Below are 20,110 nucleotides of genomic sequence, written 5' to 3' on the forward strand. Positions count from 1 at the left end.
TCTGATGGTGGAATACCCCCTCACAACTTTCGTAATTCCTTTAAATTTAACACTTGTTTCAAATCCTTGTGATATAATTTCAAGGGACATGGAATTGCTGATATAGTTAATGTCAAGTAAAATCAGGCATACTCCAAAGATCACCCTCCATCTTTCCATTTTAGATTCATTGGGAAGAAATATAAAAAGTTACATTACTGCAATAGGAATATTTTTAATGCCCTTGTGTTTCTGCTTTAACAGTCTTGTTTTTCAACATGTGGTCTAGGATAGTTGCTTGACTTACGTTTTCTCTTTAACTCTTGCTTCCCTCCCAGAACTTTAACACAATGAGACCTACAAAGGTCTTATTAGACTTAGGAACTCTGGCATGATATGGTCCCCAAGGGAACAACATCCTTGAAAAAGAATACCCCGTGTAACAGTATGACACAGTGACTGCTTTCTTCCCAAACAAAAAGCATATGGGACTCCAATAATAGACCACCTCCAAGAGGGATACTGCACACTCGGGCTTTGACTAAAGTAAATATAATAACTTGTCAAGCATGTTGTGGGGAGCTGTAGATTTTCCCCTGGACAAACCTGGAATATCAATTAACTCTGTAAAATACTTTGTGCTAATACAATGCAACTACAGACCATCAATGAAAAGTGGTTAAGCACAAAAACACAGGATGTTATTGCAAAACATAACCTTCCTCATACAGTTTGTTTGGAGATATGACCTATCACTGAGATAAAAACAGAAAAGTCTATCTCTGTAATTTTCTTTTGGTACCTAGGGAATGTCAACAGATAGCATACGAAATAAAGAAGTTTCACTTGTACGTTACATTAATTCTTAGCTAACAGTGTCTTGCCTTGATAAGATCCACCTTTGACTCTGATTAAAGCCAAATAAATCAAGACAATGGAGATAGAACTGAGGAAGACTATGAAGATTTGACTGCAAATGGATGCTGTAGCAACTCTAATGTCAAATTTCTATTCATCCACTGCAGTATTTATGCAGAGCCATTGCAAAAATGCGTTTCCTTTTTGGTTTTCAGAATGTCGCTATTACTTCCTTATGATTTGAAGTAACAAATGTAACCATGACAGGGTTTATAACAGCAAAATGTATTCCCACATTAAGATCATGCTTGACTGTTAAAGGAGGCAGCACAACCGATAAGTCGTGGTCCTTAATGGGTTGGATTGAAATCTAAATTATGCCGAAGAGCAACTACCTTATTGCTCCTCCGTACACTTACTCACTGAATCTATGGATTCTGTTTCCTGATGTGCCTAAAATAGCCTTCCAACACAGTTACGCTCATTCTTGAAATAGAAGTACGATAACTAAATGTAACAGCGAATAGTTATCACTAGGATTAGTTAATAAGTTATCACCTACATTTAGTTATCGTGCTCTATTTTGTTGCCAGGGCCTGCTGAGAAGTGGGAACACCTACTTGATATGCCCATTTATACATTAGAAGGGGAAGAGGAAATGGTTTGGCTTTAAATACTTGCAACTTGTTGAGATATAATCATAGAATCATAGAATGGTTCGGGTTGGATGGGCCTTAAAGATCACCCAGTTCCAATCTTCTGCTAGGAGTAGGGTTGCCACTCATAAGATCAGTTTGCCCAGGGCCACATCAAATCTGGCCTTGAGTGCCTCCAGGGAGGGGACACCCACAACTTCTTTGGGTAGCCTGTGTCAGCGCTTTACCCCCTTCTGATTAAAGAAATTCTTCCTAACACCTAGACTAACTCTTCTCTCTTTTATTTTTAAACCATGTAAAAACTCAGTCTCAGTCTTGTTTATTTATAAGCTCAAATATGTGTATATCTGCCATACATGTCATTTATGTCTTGTGTGTAAGGTGATATTCTAGGCAATTTTGCTCTCCAAATAGCAAATGAAAGAGAAATAAAATGACCAGAAGTTCAATGACATCAAGTAGAAACTCCCCATTACCTTCATTGGCTTTTGACCAGGGTGTGCATTCTTAAAATGAATTAGTTCATGTGACTATGGCAAATTGTCTCTCTGAACTCAAAGGACATGCTGTGCAGGGATCAGTCCTGCCTGCACCTCTCATGCAAGTAAGATTTAGCACAAGCACAGCAGGTGACCTGAAAGCATATGACACACCACAAGAGTCAAACAGCTACTGCGGTGAACCTTGATGCTGCTGGAGAAACCTGGGCCTAATACAAAAAAACACTTTATTTATAAGGTGCAATTAAGATCTTGAGTTTAACTTTTAAGTTTCACATAATGAAACCAATGTTTTAACAAATGTTACTGAAAGTACCATTAGGGGAACTGTGATAGCAAAATATTATCCGCCTAAGTGCATCAAACGCAGTGCACCTTTGTACATTCAAAAATATATAAATGACTGCCCAACAGACTGTACTCCAGAAGGTAAACCACACAGAAGTCTAATTATTCAAATGGGTATGGCAAAACTACTTCAAAAATTTGTTTCATTACTGATAATGCTCTAATTTTGTCTATGTGCTGGAGTGTAATCATTTATGGCATTGACTCATGCTTTACTGGTAAATGGCTTCGTCATAGCAACCTGGTTTTCCTCAGCAAAAAGTTTTATTTGCTGCCACGAAAACCACAGCTATCCACCCACTCAGATACGAGCACAACACTTACTGCAAATGTCAGACCGATTATTATGAAACAACAGCAATGTGAGTCATTCAGGATAACAGCAAAACAAGTGATACTTTGGGTGATTTTGGAACGCATAGCCTGTTATTAGAAACTTCAGTACTTTGTGTATCTGATGAAAAATTGATTAGATACATAGCCTTTGAGAGTTGGCAGCTAGTGCTAAACTAGCAAAGAGATATGTAGCAATTTGGTTGCTGTTAAACTACCAAAGAAAATCCCACTGAAATCAAAATGCACTGAAGTTGAGATTTATGGAAAAATTTTGAGCCCACAGGACCACAGTATTAACAGTCAATTAACCAGAGAGGTAATGAAATCTCTGACTGTACCCAGAAATGGAAGTCAGTAGTTTCAGCTTCTTAGCCCACACCCAGCAAGCTAAGTGACTGACTCCAGCATACAGAAATTAAATTTAAAGGGAACTTTTTAGTCTCATTTGAAAATTTTTAATTGTACGGAATTAAAACAGTGGATATCTGGCATAGCAATTGTGACTGATACGTTCTATTAGCAGAAACTAAAGTTTGGTATAGTCTTTCCAAATCTCCCCAGACAGAATGCCAGTCTGACTGGACTGAATGCTTTTCTGATGTTGGTTCAATGCTGTGGGCAAATGGCCAGAAACTAAAATATGCACCATAACAAACACTGAATCAGTATTCCCTTTGAATTTTGTAGTATCCTCAAGTCAAGACAAAATCCGACTGAATATGACTTCCTGTTTAATACAGCATTAACAGCGATATACGACAAATTTCCTAAAAATGTATCATTTAATACAACTGAATTAGGATCTGATCTAATCCAAATGATGGATCTTGCTCTGCATCATTTAAATTTTTTTTTGCAATCACATACAGAGGAGGTATGAGGCAAGACCACATGTTAGCCATCAATGCAATTTTTTTTTTTCTTTTTGGTTACGGGCCAGAGAGAAGCTACTAATCAGTGTGCAGAGGTCACCCACCTGCCCTCTGGATCATAGTTCACACACACAATTAATTCATTATGGGGAAAAGTCACTGCTGGAGGTTGAACTGCCCATTCCAGGTTTTTTTGAGGTGAATGTCCTGCCACTGACCTAAAGAAATAGCTCCCTTAGCTAAAACTCTGTTAAATCACGTTTTCTTATGCAATTTTTTTTTTTTCTAACATAAACAGTATAAACAAACAATTACAACATTTTGCTACAAAAGTAAAAATTGCTATAGATATAGGTACTGGATACAGAATATTTCTGAATTTCAATCTGTTTAGTTGCATTGATTTTTTGTACCTTTACAAAATTACCATGAAAAGCATGATTTATGTATGATATCTGTGGTAAATGAAGTTTATCAAAACTGATTTACCATCTGCGTTCCTGTCATTATAGGCACGTTTGAATGAAACAGAATAATGAGTAATTAAGATTCCTTTCATGTACAATTTAGCTTCACAATACAAGAATCAAAAGCTCCTCACACATTGGTTATATTGGTAAGCACTACACAGATAAGGAAACTGAGGTGCACTGAAATAGAAGGCAGATGTGAAAAAGGACTTAGTCACCTAACTCTGACACTGTACTCAAATAAATGCACTCTGACAGCATCTGAACCTGGGAATGCCTCATTTCCTACATGTTAGTCACTGATGATGAAGTCGCTGTTTTGCTTGCAGAAATTCTTCATTAGTGTTCAGCATTGTGCACTTCTTCAAATTATCCTGAAAGGTAAGCCAGATCCCTATTTCCACCCACCCACAGCAATCTGAGATCCTGAAATATAGGTAAAGCTTTGCTTTTCTGTATCATCTGGTAAGAGGGCTGTAGTGACACTGTGACATCACAGTGACTGTTCATACCATGTTAACTTTTTTTTGTCTCATTAGTTCTCTGTGTCCTTCCTCTCCAGTTTATTTCCAAATGTCCTTCAACATAGATGCTTTCAAGTTTCTTCCACAGCTTCCTCCAACTGCTGTGGCAGTGCCACTGCTGCTTTTGTAACCAGAATCTCTTTATATGCTGGCTTTTGTAGAATGTGCATCTCATTCATAACATACTCTGCTGTCAGCATGCAGTTGTCCTGATGTCCCCAATAATTATAACTGCTGCAATAATTCTGCTTGTAGGTTTATGCAAAGTGACGTTTCAAATCTTCCCAGTCTAGAAGTCTGCGCAACTATCTACTCAAGGAAAAGAAAGAGTCTTACCTCAGCTTGAATGCTAGATGGCAAAACCGAGGTTTCACTTTCTGTTATACTGCTGGTTGGACCATTGCTTGGGGAACTGGGACCTGATCCAGGGGAGCTGCTACTGACTGAGGATTCTAAAAAATAGAAGAAGCATACATGAATTCATGGTTTGCACCAGAAGGACAACATAGAACTTCAATTAATTGTATATACTGTATGGCACAGGGTGGGATTTTTGGCTGTTGAAAAGTATCTACCGGTTATGAATGAGCTATTTACTTACACTGCAGATTTCTATTTCACTCTTAGTTTCTTTTGTTTTTCCTTTTACAGTGCTAATGTAATATATTCTTGGTCTTTTCCCTTCTGATCTCTCTGCTTCACAAGGAGTGATTTAAATTAATTACTTTTACAAAAATGGTACAATAATTAGTATTAGGTAGAGATGTGATTTGTAAAAAATAAAAAGATAGTCCTTTCTTTATAATTGTATAGAATCCTGCCTCTGTAAAAGATCAAAATGACAGAGATAGAAGGCTTACAAAGGTCACAATAATGTGTCATCAATTCATGAGGCCTACTGCCATTCTTTGACTACAGAAATAGTGCTGGACATGCCCGTGGCAGTCAAAGCTTTACACATGCAAGTACCATGACATGACAGAATATACGCCATTTTCAGTGTATCTTTAGTACAGATATAAAAGAATATTGGCAGTATACAAACACCTTAAAACAGCATTTTAAAGTCTGTATGTTACATTGATTTAAAATGTCCTTAGTTCTGTTTAATAGAAAGGGCTGTGTGTTGTTGTACTGCGTTATTATAATTCTTTACTGAGATAAACAAAAGTTCTGCACACGGTAACAACTAACGAGGTTAAAGATGATAGAGTGTGGCATTAGCACAGATAAGACTGTCTCATGGGATACATTTCAAATGCAAATCTCCAAGAAGTTGAAATAATAAGTATCTAAATGTGGTAGTAAATACACTATGGTTACTTCTCTCTTTCTCAGTTCATTTCCAAAAATACGTCCTCACTGTGACCATTGGTAAGGGGAGATTTCTTGGCAGTATTTTGGATGTACTGTTGTTTCCTGTTAGAGCTGATTTCAATTTATTGAAGTGAATCAGTGCCCAGCTATAATAGCTGGTCAGGTAAGATTCCTGCATTATTTTCTCACTAGTTTTCATGGAGCACTACAAAACCAATTTTTTTTCTTCTGTTTTTGAATAACTATAATAGCACTTTTATGTAAGTAATCATTTTCAGTTAAAAGAGATTTTAAAATAAAGGCAAAAAAAAAGGCTTCAGCTGAAAGTTATATTAGGGAAGCTTCGGTTATAAAGCTGCAGAATATTAACAGATATTAATAACTGAAGTGGTGACCTGTAATGCTCAGAATTATTGCCAGATCCTCTCCTCTCCTCTCCTCTCCTCTCCTCTCCTCTCCTCTCCTCTCCTCTCCTCTCCTCCTTTCTTTCTTTCAGCAAATAGAAATAATAAATCAGTTGTAAAAAAAAAAATCTGACACAGAATTTATAGACAAATCACCTTATTTAGTTACTTTGATACATTCAAATATGTGTCTCGGTTTTACACCTGATAAGTTGTTAAAAGTTGTCATGAGAATTGCATTGATGGGAACACCAGAATGAATTCACTCATTTGTTTTATACTTCCATCTTGTTGTGACATAATTCTGATATTCCAAATAAATTCAGACAAGTATGACAGTTTAACTATTCACTGTACAAACATATGTAATATTACTTAAATAAGCAACAAAGGTACTCAATACAAATGTAAAGTCAAAGCAAGAAATATTGAATGCTGTAAATGTTCTTTTCTTTCAGATCAAAGAACAGGGCAACATGCTGCTCCTCAGCACTGAAATGAGGGGATTTCAAACTGTTTGGGAGCTGTGGTGTGATTCAACAAAATAATATACATAACATAAGTTACAACTCTACAATGACAAGCAGGTGGAAGAAAGTCTTAGAACCCACTACTCGTTCAGCCTTTCACTCTTTTTAGTTCAAGGGCATAAATAATACTGAAAGAAAAACTACTTGAAAACAAAATTTTATTTGCATTTTTTCCCTTTAATCTCTTTATATTAAGAATGCTGTATTTTTACATGCTAGCAGTTCCCCTTTAATTACCAAGAATTCTATCAGCTGTGGTCAAGTATATGCTACTATTAAAACATTTCAACTTTTCCTGCTGAAAAGAACAGCTTAGTGAGCCCTACTTTTCTTTGCTTATTTCATTACTTATACCACCAATAATTTATCATTTATTTGTTCTACTACTGACTGCTGTAAAGCATTGAAACAGATTGCAAATAATGGCTTTCAAATGGACAATAACTATTTAGTAAGTGGTAGAAATTACAATTTACACATGCACAATGATTTCTTTAATATTGTTTTCTTTTCAGCAGCAGAAAAAGAAATAGTAAATAAAAAATCCAATATACTATCTTAGGAAACATTTTATTCATGTCTGCAAGTAGTTGCAGTGAAGACAGAATTTCTCCCTTCTCCATTACCTGTCACCTCAAAGAGTCGCTTCTTGAATGAGCTGACAACATTTCCATCCTTCCTCCTCAGTAAAGGACTGCTTCGCCTTTCTGTTACCTTTTGTTTTAACCTTGAGCGTACCTTCAAATTGGGCTCTGAAGCTGGAAATGAAAAGAACAAAATCAATGTTTTTAAGACAAATTATTGCTTTGCCCAGATACCACTGGAATTCCCTACAGGACCTCATCTGATCCAAGTAGGGCTCAGAAGCAGTGATTTTATTGGCCATCGTCACCATTCATTCTGCTTCTCCTCATACAACTCTATCGTAGACTACAGACTAGGAATGAGAGGAAGGGCACTGAAAAGTTTTGAATGCCAGTACTCTTACTACTTTCAACTACACCTCCATTTCACCTTCCTCTAATCCTCTTCCAAAGTAACAACTTCAAAATGAACTTGTATTGACGAGAATGACTCTGTTCCCCACCTGTCTTAACTCTAGCAGTAAACAGCAGAGAGGAGAAAACAGTATTTTTATGCTATTTCCTTAACATTAAAGTGAAATAGAGTTTTTAAAAACTGCAAAGTATACATTCAACATATAGTTTATAAAGTTAATGTTGGTTTGTTCTTTTCTCTGCCTCTAAACATCTCTGTTTCCTTATATAGTCTTTTATTCATGGGGCAGATACTAAGCTACTAGAGCAAAATATGCAATACTAGAGCAATATGCAAGAGTTAGAAATGAATTTTAGTTGTAACTCACTGAGTTAAATTCTTTCTCTCCCCAAGGAACTAACCACTATGGTTTTTTTCTCATCCCATTTCAAATCTAAAGTTACCTGTTAATTACCATTAATATTGGTAATAATAATAGATGAATGAAACTTGCATTCTACATCATTTTTATCTCCCTTGAAGGTGAACACTTGGATGGAAATACAGCTTGGAACTTGGAACCTTATAACTGGATTATGGTCTGATGACAGAAATAGAAAATAGCCTCCACTGGTGCCTTTCGATTTCTATTAGGAATATAACTTATGACAAGACTTGCTGGCAGAACATTTCTTGGTCAGCAATTTTAGGCCCAGATCTTCAATGTTTTTTCAGTAACACACCAAACAACTAGATTTATTACAGTGTCCTAGAAACGTTTATACAGAAAAATATATGCTCTGAAAATGAAGAAGCAGGATTGATTCCCAGAAAACCTAGGATTATGTTTAATGCACCTTGGGCAAGTTCCACCTTTGTTTTCCATTTGGACACAATCTTTTCATGCTAAGGTCAGAGATGAAGCTCTACTTTGTTTTTTATTCCGTGATATTTTACCTTGATGCTGTATTAAGTCATTTATCTGTTCTTATAAGTAAACCCTCTATCAAGCAAACTACTAAGAGCTAGTGAAAGATAACTGTGGAACAGAATTTGTTTTTATTTCTCCTTCTGGAACTGAAGCTTGGCTAAGCAATATCTCAAAACAGAGAAAGCTGGAAACTGGGATCAATTCTCCCTCCTGCATACAGACCTGAACAAAGCTCCAAAGGAGCATGCATAAGCAGAAAAAAAATAATAAACGAAGGTTTCATTCAGTTCAGTATTTGTCCATTTGCCTGAGTGCTGCAGTGACCAGCTGTACCCTTTCTCCCTTCATCACACTCTGACACCCTTGCCAAGCTCCCCCTTTAAGCATCCTATGTCTTGAGTACATTTAAAGGTATATGAGCTAAAAAACACTGGAAATCTTTAATGATAAAAAATATTTAAAAGAATTTTCAGTTTTACCTGTTACTATCATAATTAAGACAAATGGTTCTACTGATGGAGATGACTTATTTGCTGAGGTACCTCTTGGTATGAAAACACAGAAATAGGATAAGATTATACAACACACTGTCATCACAGAGATCATTTAAGTATGAGGAAATTCAGAAGAAAAGGTGCTGACTCAGTTTGCACTTATGGTTATTTCTATTTATACTGCTCCATACTCTTTAAATTCAGAAAATAATTCCATATCCAAAACAGACTCATGATACAAATCCTCTGCAACATTTATTACCACAACATTTACTTCCGCATGAATGTTTCATGCTCACAGTGATTGTCTTTCTATTTTTTACCATATTCCCATCATAATTCTGCATGTGAATCAATCACAGAAACAGACAAAGCAGAATTTGTTATCGATGTCTGAATTTATGAGCTAGCTGAGAAGACATTGTACAAAAAATGAAGAATCATTTTTAAGTGGAAACCATCAATTTTAAAGTGAAAAAGCATGAGGAAGATTGGCTTCTAAATCATAAAATAAACCTCCCAAAAAAAGACAAAAACAATGTTCGAGAACTGTTAGCTTCCATGACTGCTTTCTTGAATGTCTGCCATGACAGACCTCTAAGATGGTACTAGCTAGGACTTGATGGCTGGCAATAAGAACTTGTATTTTAGTGCACTAAATAAATTTAACCAGTTTGAGAAGGTCTGTTCCAAAGGACAAAGAGCATAACTGGAAAGTGTTTTTTTTATACCTGTCAGTGGCTGAGTAGTGTAGATGCCGCTATCATAAAATCATAGAATGGCCAGGGTTGGAAGGGACCTCAAGGATCATCAAGCTCCAATCCCCCTGCCGCAGGCAGGACCACCAGCCTCCATATCTAATACTAGACCAGGCTGCCCAGGGCCCCATTCAACCTGGCCTTGAACGCCTCCAGGGATGGGGCATCCACAACCTCTCTGGGCAGCCTTGGTAAAGAACTTCCCCCTGATATCCAACCTAAATCTTCACTCCTTCAACTTAAAACCATTTCCCATTGTCCTGACATTCTCTACTCCTGTAAAGAGTCGGCTCCCCTCCTGTTTGTAGGCTCTCTTTAGGTACTGGAAGGCTGCAATGACGTCACCCCACAGCATTCTCTTTTCCAAACTGAACAAGCCCAGCTCTCTCAGCCTGTCTTCTTAGGAAGATGCTCCAGCCCTCTGATCTTTGTGGCCCTCCTCCTTCTCCAACAGCTCCCTGTCTTTCTTGCACTGGGGACCCCAGACCTGTACACAGTACTCAGATGGGGCTTCATGGGGACAGAGTAGAGAGGGACAATCACCTCCCTCTCCCTGCTGGCCACCCGTCTTCTGATGGAGCCCAGGATACCATTTGCTTTCCAAGCTGCACACTGCTAGCTCCTGTTAAGTTTTTCATCCACCAACATCTCCACTGAAGCTGAAGCACAATTATTGCTGGCTTCAAGAGGTCTGGATCGCTACAGCAATCTTATGTTCTTCAGTGCACTCCTACATGAAGGCAATAGTAACAAACCTACAATGGTCAACACTTCTCTGATAGTCAAAAAGGCAAAAATAAGTATTTTAAGCTTCAAAGATACAGCAATGGATTAAAATTATAAATAGGCACATACACGCTTAATGTTCATTTACTGGCCCAAAGCTTATATGAGAATACCTTTGAATGATTCTAATCCTTTAAATTCTGGAATGCAAATAAGTGAACAAAGTGAAAAATAATTTTTTTAAAAACAATTGTTAATTTGTAACCTGAATATTTGCATGGCGCTTGAATAGCCTTAGTTGTGAATGCTGAAGAATTATAGTAATCAATTTGCTTTATGATTTAGATGAGTATTTGGTTTGATACTTCAACTCATAGTTCTTAGAACTGGTCTTCAGAGGGACATTGCTTTAAATAACTGTTCTGCATTAGCTATCCCACAAGTATTTCTGCTGCACGTGGTTCAAATCTTTGCTCAGTATAATTAATCCAGTAGCAAATCTGACTATGCTCATCACTGAAAATCACTGTCAGTGTGGAACAGGAGCACCACTTGGGGAGCCAGTGCCAAATAACTCCTGAGGCTTAAACTTTACTCACCAGCTTGCTTCAGAACAGCTTCCTCAGGCAGGTACAAACTCTTAAGAATTAACCTTCTTTTTTCACCCATTAATATCACAAAATCATTGAAAAATCCTTCATGAAGTCTTGCAGCTGTTACTGCATGTGGCTACTTTTCTGCACATCACTAAGCATCCCACTAAGGTCCAATACTCCAGATTAAATTAATTCTAACTGATAAAGGATATGTCCTGTATCTCATCTTCCTGAGGTAATAGAACTGCTCTACACTGCTGAAGGTGCTGAGGTGAGGTTTGCTGTGTTAGATTCCTACAACTACAGGGAGCTGAAACATCTGACCAAGGAGCCAGAGTGCATGAAATAAGAGAAAAGAAGCACACAGCTGGGATCATGGCAGATGACGAAAACAGGGCTAAGCTTTTTCATGGCAGTAAGATGATAGATTGGTCTACTCACCTAGAGCCAGTATACACCTGATATTGGCTGGTCATTATTAGCCGAGCCTCTTCAGTCTGCAAATCTTTGTGCTTCTACACAATTTAGCACTTTGGGACAAGCAATAATCTGTTCCCACATGGAAAATGGGAAAATATATTATTTGAAAGTAATAGAAAACAGTGATTTTCTTCAAAGGACATCAAAGTCCATGTTATTTATTTTGATGGGAATCAGTTGTCATCCATTTGACCGATTCAGTCAAATGGATTTTAAGAAAGATGAACCTGAGAATGACTTTGTTTATGCAACTGTGCAGGCTAATTTGGAATAATGAGTGCTACAGTAATATGGCTTATTCAGAGAATCAGCACTACTGCCTTAATGCCTCTTTTTAGTGCTTGCTGTTACTCTTTAATTGACTGTAAAGGGACAACAACAGAAGATCTTATAAGCAATCCAAGAATCAGTTACCTAACTCCTTTTAGGACTTGTAGTTATCTCAACAGAACAGAAAATGTTGATAATTCTTCTTAGATGAAGACAAAAGATAGCATCTTGTGATTTTTCTCATCTTTTATGGTGGCTTCATCTACTGAGAAAGAAGTAACTAACTGCACTGTTAAAACAGAAAATACACAGACTTCTATATGGATATACACTAATTTCATTACAACAACTATCATTGTTCAGGAGATAGGAAAGTATTCTCTCCTGAGTAACATGACATTGAAACACAAGTGTTAGAGATATGAAAATGATTCATGAAGTCATTACATCACATACTCCACTTTGCTTAATACTAGCAATTTGCAGATACTAGCATTAAAGAATACAGCCTGGGGCAAAGTTGCTCCCAAATGAGCTGAGGTTTTCTTTTTTGACAGAGCTCTGCTTCAATCTGTTTCTTTTTATTAAATACACAGATATTTAAGAAGAAGGGATAAAAATCCATTCTATGCATGGAGAGACTGCATATATATGAAGGGAATGTGAAAGATAATAATGCACTACTTTCTGATGGTTCCAGGAACACAGTACTACTTTTGTATCAGAAAAGTGTGTGCCAACTCCAAATCAGCATTTAATGAACCCAGGCAGGAAATGGGGGATGGGAGAGAGTGCGTAGTGAGCAGGTCCTCATCTCCAGCAGAAAGCCATATATAGGAAACCTGAAGAACAGAAAATGAGCTTTTGTCCAGGCTTCCAAAGGCTCTAAAGTGAAAGCATTTCCTTTTCTTGGCTGGTAGGCTGGCTTAAAAAAGCTGTGGGGCAGCTGAGGTAAATGATACTAAATTTGGCTACAACGATTTCTCTAACAGCAGAATCAGCAGCAAAATTTCACATTTTACTTGAGAAATATAAATCATTCCCTGTTGCTCAAGCTCCAACTGTTATCACTAAGATCATTTTGAAACAATAACACATACTTCTCTAAAGTATTTAAGCCAATAGAAAAAACTATGAAACAAAGACTTCATGATTATGAAGTAATTCTATCTTGTCACTGCTATTCTCTATTTCTGTATCTGTCCTTCTTTTTCCCACTGATGTTGTTATTTTTTGTATTATTCTAGTAGAGATTCATGCACAGACAAGCTTTATGTGCTTTCCAACACATGACCATGACAAGATTGTACCTGAGAAAGCTCGAAGTGTAAATTACAGGACAAATGGAATATGTATGGGTATAGATCTTTGGAGTTACAAGAGAAAATGATGAGATGACACTGGTTAGCTTGATAGTATTATTGCTTTCATGCCAGTGGCTTAACCTTTGTCAAGCTTATTTCTAGTACTATGACAAATGAGAATTCCCTAGAAGACACTGAATGTGGATTGTTATATAAATCTGAAGTATATGTGGTGTCTTCCCTTGAAGAAGGAGGAGCAGAACGGAAGAAAACATGTTGTGAAAATATGTTTATTTTGTGGGTTCAATGCATAGCACAAGTTTCCTTGTCTATGCTGTGGGCTTCCCTTCACCATGGTAATACACTTAAGAAACTAGCCTGTGTATCCATGCCATGCCAGGACCCGGAGATCAAAGAAAACATCAAATCCCCCCTCACTACTGCTGTTTTTGATGAAAACAATCAGAAGAGGCATATGTAAGTTTCCAAGATCTTAGCCTCAAAGCAAGGTGTTAGGGAGAATTTTCCCAGTTTCCCAATCAGTGAGGCAGGCAGTATATTCCTAATGTCACCAGAAAGGATAAATGAGGAGATAATCTGGACTTCTTCATCAAAATATGAATGCAGGTGGAAAGCTAGAAATGCAAAGAACAGAGGTCAGGGACCAAACCTGCTTCCAGCTTCCCCAGCTGCTTTGTGGAGAGATGTGAATGAGTTTGTCCTTCTGGGAGGGGACTTGATGGTCTCCAAGTCATTCCTCTGCTACACACATTTCTAGCAGACACATAAATTTTCTCTGCTCTGCTTGGAAATTTGTACTTCTGGTCTGGCTTCCTGTAGGCAGCCACCTCCCCAGCACTGAATATATTAGAGCTGGGCAAGACAAGTAGATACTTTTTGGTTTTATACATGATTAATTTTTGCTGTAGAGAGCCACATTCCAGTGCAAGACAATACTAAACAATAAATGTACAAAACATTCTCTCCACTAGCTGACAGGCTGGAAGATACCAGAACATAATATAATTCTCTAGGCTCGTTGACTTTTAAATTCTGGTCATTTAAAAAATATATTTCTGAAAGAGTATTACATTAGATTCATGAGACTAAAAAGTCATTTACATATCTGCTCTAAAGTTCTTCCAAGAACTACATGGACCTGACCGCTGGGTGGTCCCAACCAGGAGGGAGTTACCAGATACAGAGGTATAGGATGGAGACACTTTGTTTTTCTGGCTTGCATCACCTAATGTGTTTTCAGTCTATACAGAAACTGTTTCCTGTACAACCATGTGCTTTAAGGGGATTGTTGCTCATATGTGAAACCCTTTAGTCCTTTGCTTTATTTTACTTCTGTAAAAGGTAGAACACTTTATTTATTCAGACTAAGGAAAATATCCATTCCCCAAATAAAAAAACAGGTTTAGTGAAACACATGGTAAAACAGCTAATTAGATTAGAGAGGATCTCTTTAGCTCTCTTCAGGCTAAGGAAGCCAATTTAACAAGATTAGCAATTTTTCATTGATTTCCTAAAAAAGGTTCAAAAATGAAATATTCCCTGAAGCCATTTTGAATATTTAACTTTTCCCCATTATTCATTGCAGTCTGTATGAAAATATAAAATTTCTGATTATCCATGCAAACAAGTATTATTTTTCTAGGAATGCCTTACTAAGTTATGAGTAGGAATAACTTAGTGCTGTGTCCATTTAGCCAGAACTAGAGATCTTTACACTGTTCATGAAAGGCTGACCAATAAGAGATATTTCCTGTTGAGAACTGTTCTGCTTGTATCCTGTGAGGCAAAAGAAGTGAGGACTTAATACAATTCTTAATAATTTCTTTTCTTAGCAGAGAAGCACTATCTCCTTTCATTTGCATCAATTTGGGCTATATAATTATTTCAATGAGATCTCCTGAGTCTTCATTACGTTTCACGTAGAATGAAACTGCAGCATATTATTTCCATACCAGGTCAATTTTAATCTTCTCCCATATGAAACAATACTCCTTTTACAATAACAAATAAGGGATTAAAAGATAAGTAATACTATGGTGTCTTGACACACAGACTAATAGAAAAATTATAATTTAAAATTAACTCTCATCTTTGCTGTCCATCTTCAAAGTCTGTAATTTTTTTTGCACTTTAATAGTAATTATGGTAGCCAAACTGTATCTTAGTTCTCAGGAGGTAGGAAAGAAGAAGAAGGTGAAGCAGGCCATTTGACAGAAGGCATCCCTCATTTGAATAACAAAAAACAAATTTAGTTGTGCATGACCAGTAGCCCTATTGGCTTCATTGATTATTCATGCCCCTACTTCTGACCATACACACCAGTCTGTTCTACTTGCAAAGATGCAATGAGAATATAATACTATATTTTCTGTAAATATAGCAAATCTCCCTCTTCACCCTAAATCCTCCTTCAACATCCATTGAATCACTAACTTTTTCCAAAGGAAAAGTTACTTTCTCTAGTGAATAAGTGTCAGATTTTTCAGGACCACAATGTAATCCCTAGATACATTATTTCATTTTTAAGAATAATTGAATTAGAAAATCACAGAATCCTAGAATCTTAGTGGTTGGAAAGAAATCTCAGATGTAGTAATTCAACCAATCTGCTAAAGTGTGTTCCCTACACTGGGTTGCACAGGAAAGTGTCCAGACACGTTTTGAATATCTCCAGAGAAGAAAATTCCCCAATTTCTCTGGGCAGCTTGTTCCAGTGGTCTGTAAAGTAAACAAACTTTTCTTCATGTTCATATGGTACTTCCTTTGCTCTAGTTTGTGCCCACTGCCACTTGTTCTGCTGCTGGACACTGATGAAAAGAGCCTTGCACCATCCACTTGATTCCTACCTTTAGAAAACTACAAGCACTAAGAAGATTCCCCTCAGTCTTCCATCCTAGGCTGAACAATCCCTGGGCTCTCAGCCTTTCATCAGAAGGGAGATGCTCCAGGCTCCTCATCATCCGTGGCCCTCTGCTGGACTCTCTCTAGAAATTCCCTTTCTTGATCTGAGGAGTTCAGAACTGGATACAGTACGACAGATGTGGCCTCCCAAGGTGAGAGTAGAAGGGGAGGATCACCTCCCTCAACCTACTGGCCATGCTATTTTTAATGGACTTTTTGGCCACAAAGGCACACTGCTAGCTCACAGTCAACCTGTTGTCCACCAAGACACCCAGGTCCTTCTCTTCTGAGCTCCTTTCCAGCAGGTCATCCCCTAACCTGTACTGGTGCATGCAGTTACTTCCTTCTTTGCATCTGTGCTTGTTGGACTCATAAGGACCCCTCTGCCAAACTCTCCAGCCAGTCCAGGTCTTGCTGAATGGCAGCACAGCTTCCTGGTGTGTCAGTCACTCCTCCCAGATTGTTCACTATAAGGTTATTCCCCAAGCCTTATAGAAAAAAGGAATTGGTTGTTTATTATTTAATAGGCTGACTAAATCCCAAAGGTTTTAATCTACAAAAATATCCAGCAGTGATAACTCACTGATGGTAGTTAGCACAACGAAGTATATTTTCAGTCCTTAAAAATTCATGATTAAGCGTGATTTCTTTCCCCTCAATTTTGAGAAGAGTAGATATTAGTAGATGATAGTGGGACAGGTCTGGTTTGCTGAAGCATACTACTTGGGGTTGCTCAAAAGCAAAACAGAATTTCAGCAGAGGGACTCTGTTACAATGGTACTGGATGCCAAGAAAACAGGAGCACCAAAATGCAGTATATACTATTTCCCTAACAGATAAGAACTCTGGGCAACATTGCTCTCAAGCACACCTAGGTATGAAGGCAAATGAAGCTAAATTTGGCCCTAAAGTTGTCTGGAGCTTAAAAGCCTGCTTGTCTGACTTTTGTAGGCAAGGCTGACTTTTTGAAAGGATGTCTCAAAAAAAAAACCCACTTGTTTAAAATCTTAATTAGAAATTGATATTATATCTTAACAACAAAACCAAATTAATATAAGTTTACTTTTTGATAGGTTCTTTATGCTCTGGGATATAATTCCAGTCTCCAACAACTTAATTAGCTAAATATACAATGTAACCTTCCATCTGGTAGAGTAATTTAACAGGAATAATTGTGCACCACCATAACTCAACGAGACACCGAGGAAAACCATTGAAATGCTATTTCCTTTCCTTTGGAAGAGAATTATGTACAATTTCAGCATGCTTTGCATTTCTAACAGTTAAAGCCAACAGGGAGGTATCACTCTCATTTATATTACTTTCCCATGAGAAAATCAAAAGCAAAGTACAAAGCTTATGCCGATCTTCATGAATGGCTCTGTAATACTTATTTGGCTTTAGCTTGAACATGTTATTTGGCAACTAAAACCTTTAATTAGAACTGTGGGTTTGAAGAGGTTTTTCAGTGAAAGTGCGTTTTGCAGGAGTTTGGAGAAGTGCAATCTTTACTGACCAACATATTCTACTTTGGATGATATGATACCACTTCCCTCTGTTTCTCTCTTTTTCCCATCTTTTAGACTTGTTTACTTTTCTGAAAATTTTCAACTGTCCCTGCCCTCGACACAGTAGAAGAAAAAATCGCTCATTCAAATCTAACTGAAGTTTGCTACTGACTTCAAAGAATTTCAGATATTATATGCAATATTTTGCAACTTACTTATCCAAACAGAAAAGACTTTGTGAAATAACATAACAATCACTTCACTTAAATCTCAACAGACATTGTGCTCTTAGAATCCTCCAGATTTTAGGATTGTTTTTTATTTAAGTTTCTTTAGGCTCAAAAGTAAAAAATGGTGGCTACTATCTAATTACTTACTTATAAAAATGATGCAAGCTACTTGTCAGTACTGATTTATAAAGTGTTTCTGAAAACACACAGTTTGTGTTACAAAATCTTTAGGTAAACACGACAGAGAACTTTGCAAATCAATTTTGGCTACTCAAAGGGCAGCAAAAGGAAAATGAAGATAGCATTTAGAATAAGACTGTGTAATTAGTCAAACCATCAAGAAGATTCAGCTTCTAGCACAACAGAGTGATTATTGGCAGGACAGAAGGTGGTATATATACAAGTAGTAAAATTTGGGCCAAAACAAAAATACAACGAAAAATCTTTATCTAGGTCATCATTGAATAAGATTAGTCAGCCATGCACAACACCTTGGCTTCCTGGATTAAAAGTAAGTGTTAAAGAAAGGATACAGGAGGAACAATCAAGTGTTGATGGAAAGATGAAGATGGCCTTTGGTCATCACTGTAGTGATGACTCCTGTTAAATCCCAGTGCAGACCTTGGCATGCATACTAAAGCATACTGATGCAAGCTCTTTACTCTCAAACAGTGTCATTCATTTTTAGTTGGTCTTAATGTGCCTCAGAATGTTTTCCACGTAGCTGGAATTAGAGTGACATGGCACTGCTTCCTGTGCACCCCGTAGGAAGTTACAGAACGCAGTCAGACTTGGGATAGCTACAGCATGGCATGGTGGTTACAGTGGTGTTACACTTACTTCCCAACAGCTGGTGGTTTCCAGATACTGTATCTGGAAAAAGCTGTTAGCAACAGTTTCTTCAGAATCACTCTTATGCCCTCTCTATGTACTGATAATGAACTTTGGAAGGCTACAGAAGTCTGATGACTATATGGGAACAGAAATCATAAAAGAAGGGCTGGAAAGGAGGATATGTCTTTCTATTTTCCTGTTCTGCAGTAAGTGCTGGTGACTTTCTTCAGTCAAATCACCTAGTCTGAATTTACCAAGACTGTTTAGGAGGCAGGAATGTTTAGCATCTCTGAAAAACAGGATAAAATCAGAGAAAAAAAAAAAAAAAAAAAAAAAATTGCCTTCTTTCCCTGCCTCAATAAGCAAAGTGCCTCTCCCATTCGCTGTGCTTGCTCATAAACAGAGAGAAAAATAATGACTCTCTACTGAGACTGACTTCTTCATTTTGGCAGACACAATAATTGAGGGTTTGTGATTCTCTAAGCCTTTCTTTTTTTCACTGAAGACCAAAAGAAATCCAGCTTTTTCATATACTATTACTTCACAGGAGAATGTTTTCCTAGAAAATGCAAACAGAAATGGAATTTGGTGACATGAAAGGGAAAGGGAAAAAAACTTTCACATACAAAATGTTTTTCTTCTCAGTTTCAACCACTCCAGCAAATTACCGAGTCACTAAGTGCAGAAAGAATGATGTTCAAATTAATGTTCAAATTAATTTTTTTAAAAAATTGCATCTACTGAGTTCTTATTCAGGAATCTTTCACTCTAATTACACGAGAGCTATGCTGTTATTCTACTGCCTAATCAGGTTAACATAATGTCATTTTTACAAAGTTGTTTTCATGACTATGCAGTACAGCCTTCTTCCTTTCTTTCATCACAACATTAAACTATCCTTCATCTCCTCTTTTTTTCCTGTGTGAAATTACACAATTTCCCCCTTGCAAACTAAAACTTTGTACTATCTGCTACTTAAGAAAAAAAAAAAACTGTGTTACATTTCCATTGAGCATATTTCCAGTTTCTGTTAAGCAAGTCACAAACATCTTCTTAAATAGTGCTACTGTGAGTGATAATCATATATCTAAGCAAAAATGCAAACTGTAAGCTTATAAAGCTTATATAAAAAAAGTAACTTTTAATCATTACTTTTATACGAGCAAAGAAAGATTCAACTGGCATAAAACCAAAATAAATTGGTTTGGGATTGACATTCCCATTCTGCAATGACTGTGCTAAATTCATGAAAGAAAAAACACTTTATACTTGATATGCTGATAAT

The 20,110-nt window shown here is 37.1% G+C and overlaps 1 protein-coding gene across 8 annotated transcripts in view; it reads right to left on the bottom strand.

Moving 5' to 3' along the window:
- Positions 1 to 20,110, bottom strand: part of HDAC9 (histone deacetylase 9) — a 443,223-nt gene that overhangs the window by 188,507 nt on the left and 234,606 nt on the right. For all 8 annotated transcript variants that reach the window (XM_042888328.1, XM_042888325.1, XM_042888322.1 and 5 more), the window contains 2 exons: positions 7,421 to 7,552; positions 4,880 to 4,995 (listed from right to left, as the gene is read on the bottom strand). In XM_042888328.1, the coding sequence (XP_042744262.1) occupies positions 4,880 to 4,995; positions 7,421 to 7,552 (248 nt within the window). The remainder of the gene's footprint in view (positions 1 to 4,879; positions 4,996 to 7,420; positions 7,553 to 20,110) is intronic.

The sequence above is a fragment of the Lagopus leucura genome, unplaced genomic scaffold (assembly GCF_019238085.1).
Source record: "Lagopus leucura isolate 7727_CA_CO unplaced genomic scaffold, USGS_WTPT01 Super-Scaffold_100157, whole genome shotgun sequence".
NCBI classification, from domain to species: domain Eukaryota; kingdom Metazoa; phylum Chordata; class Aves; order Galliformes; family Phasianidae; genus Lagopus; species Lagopus leucura.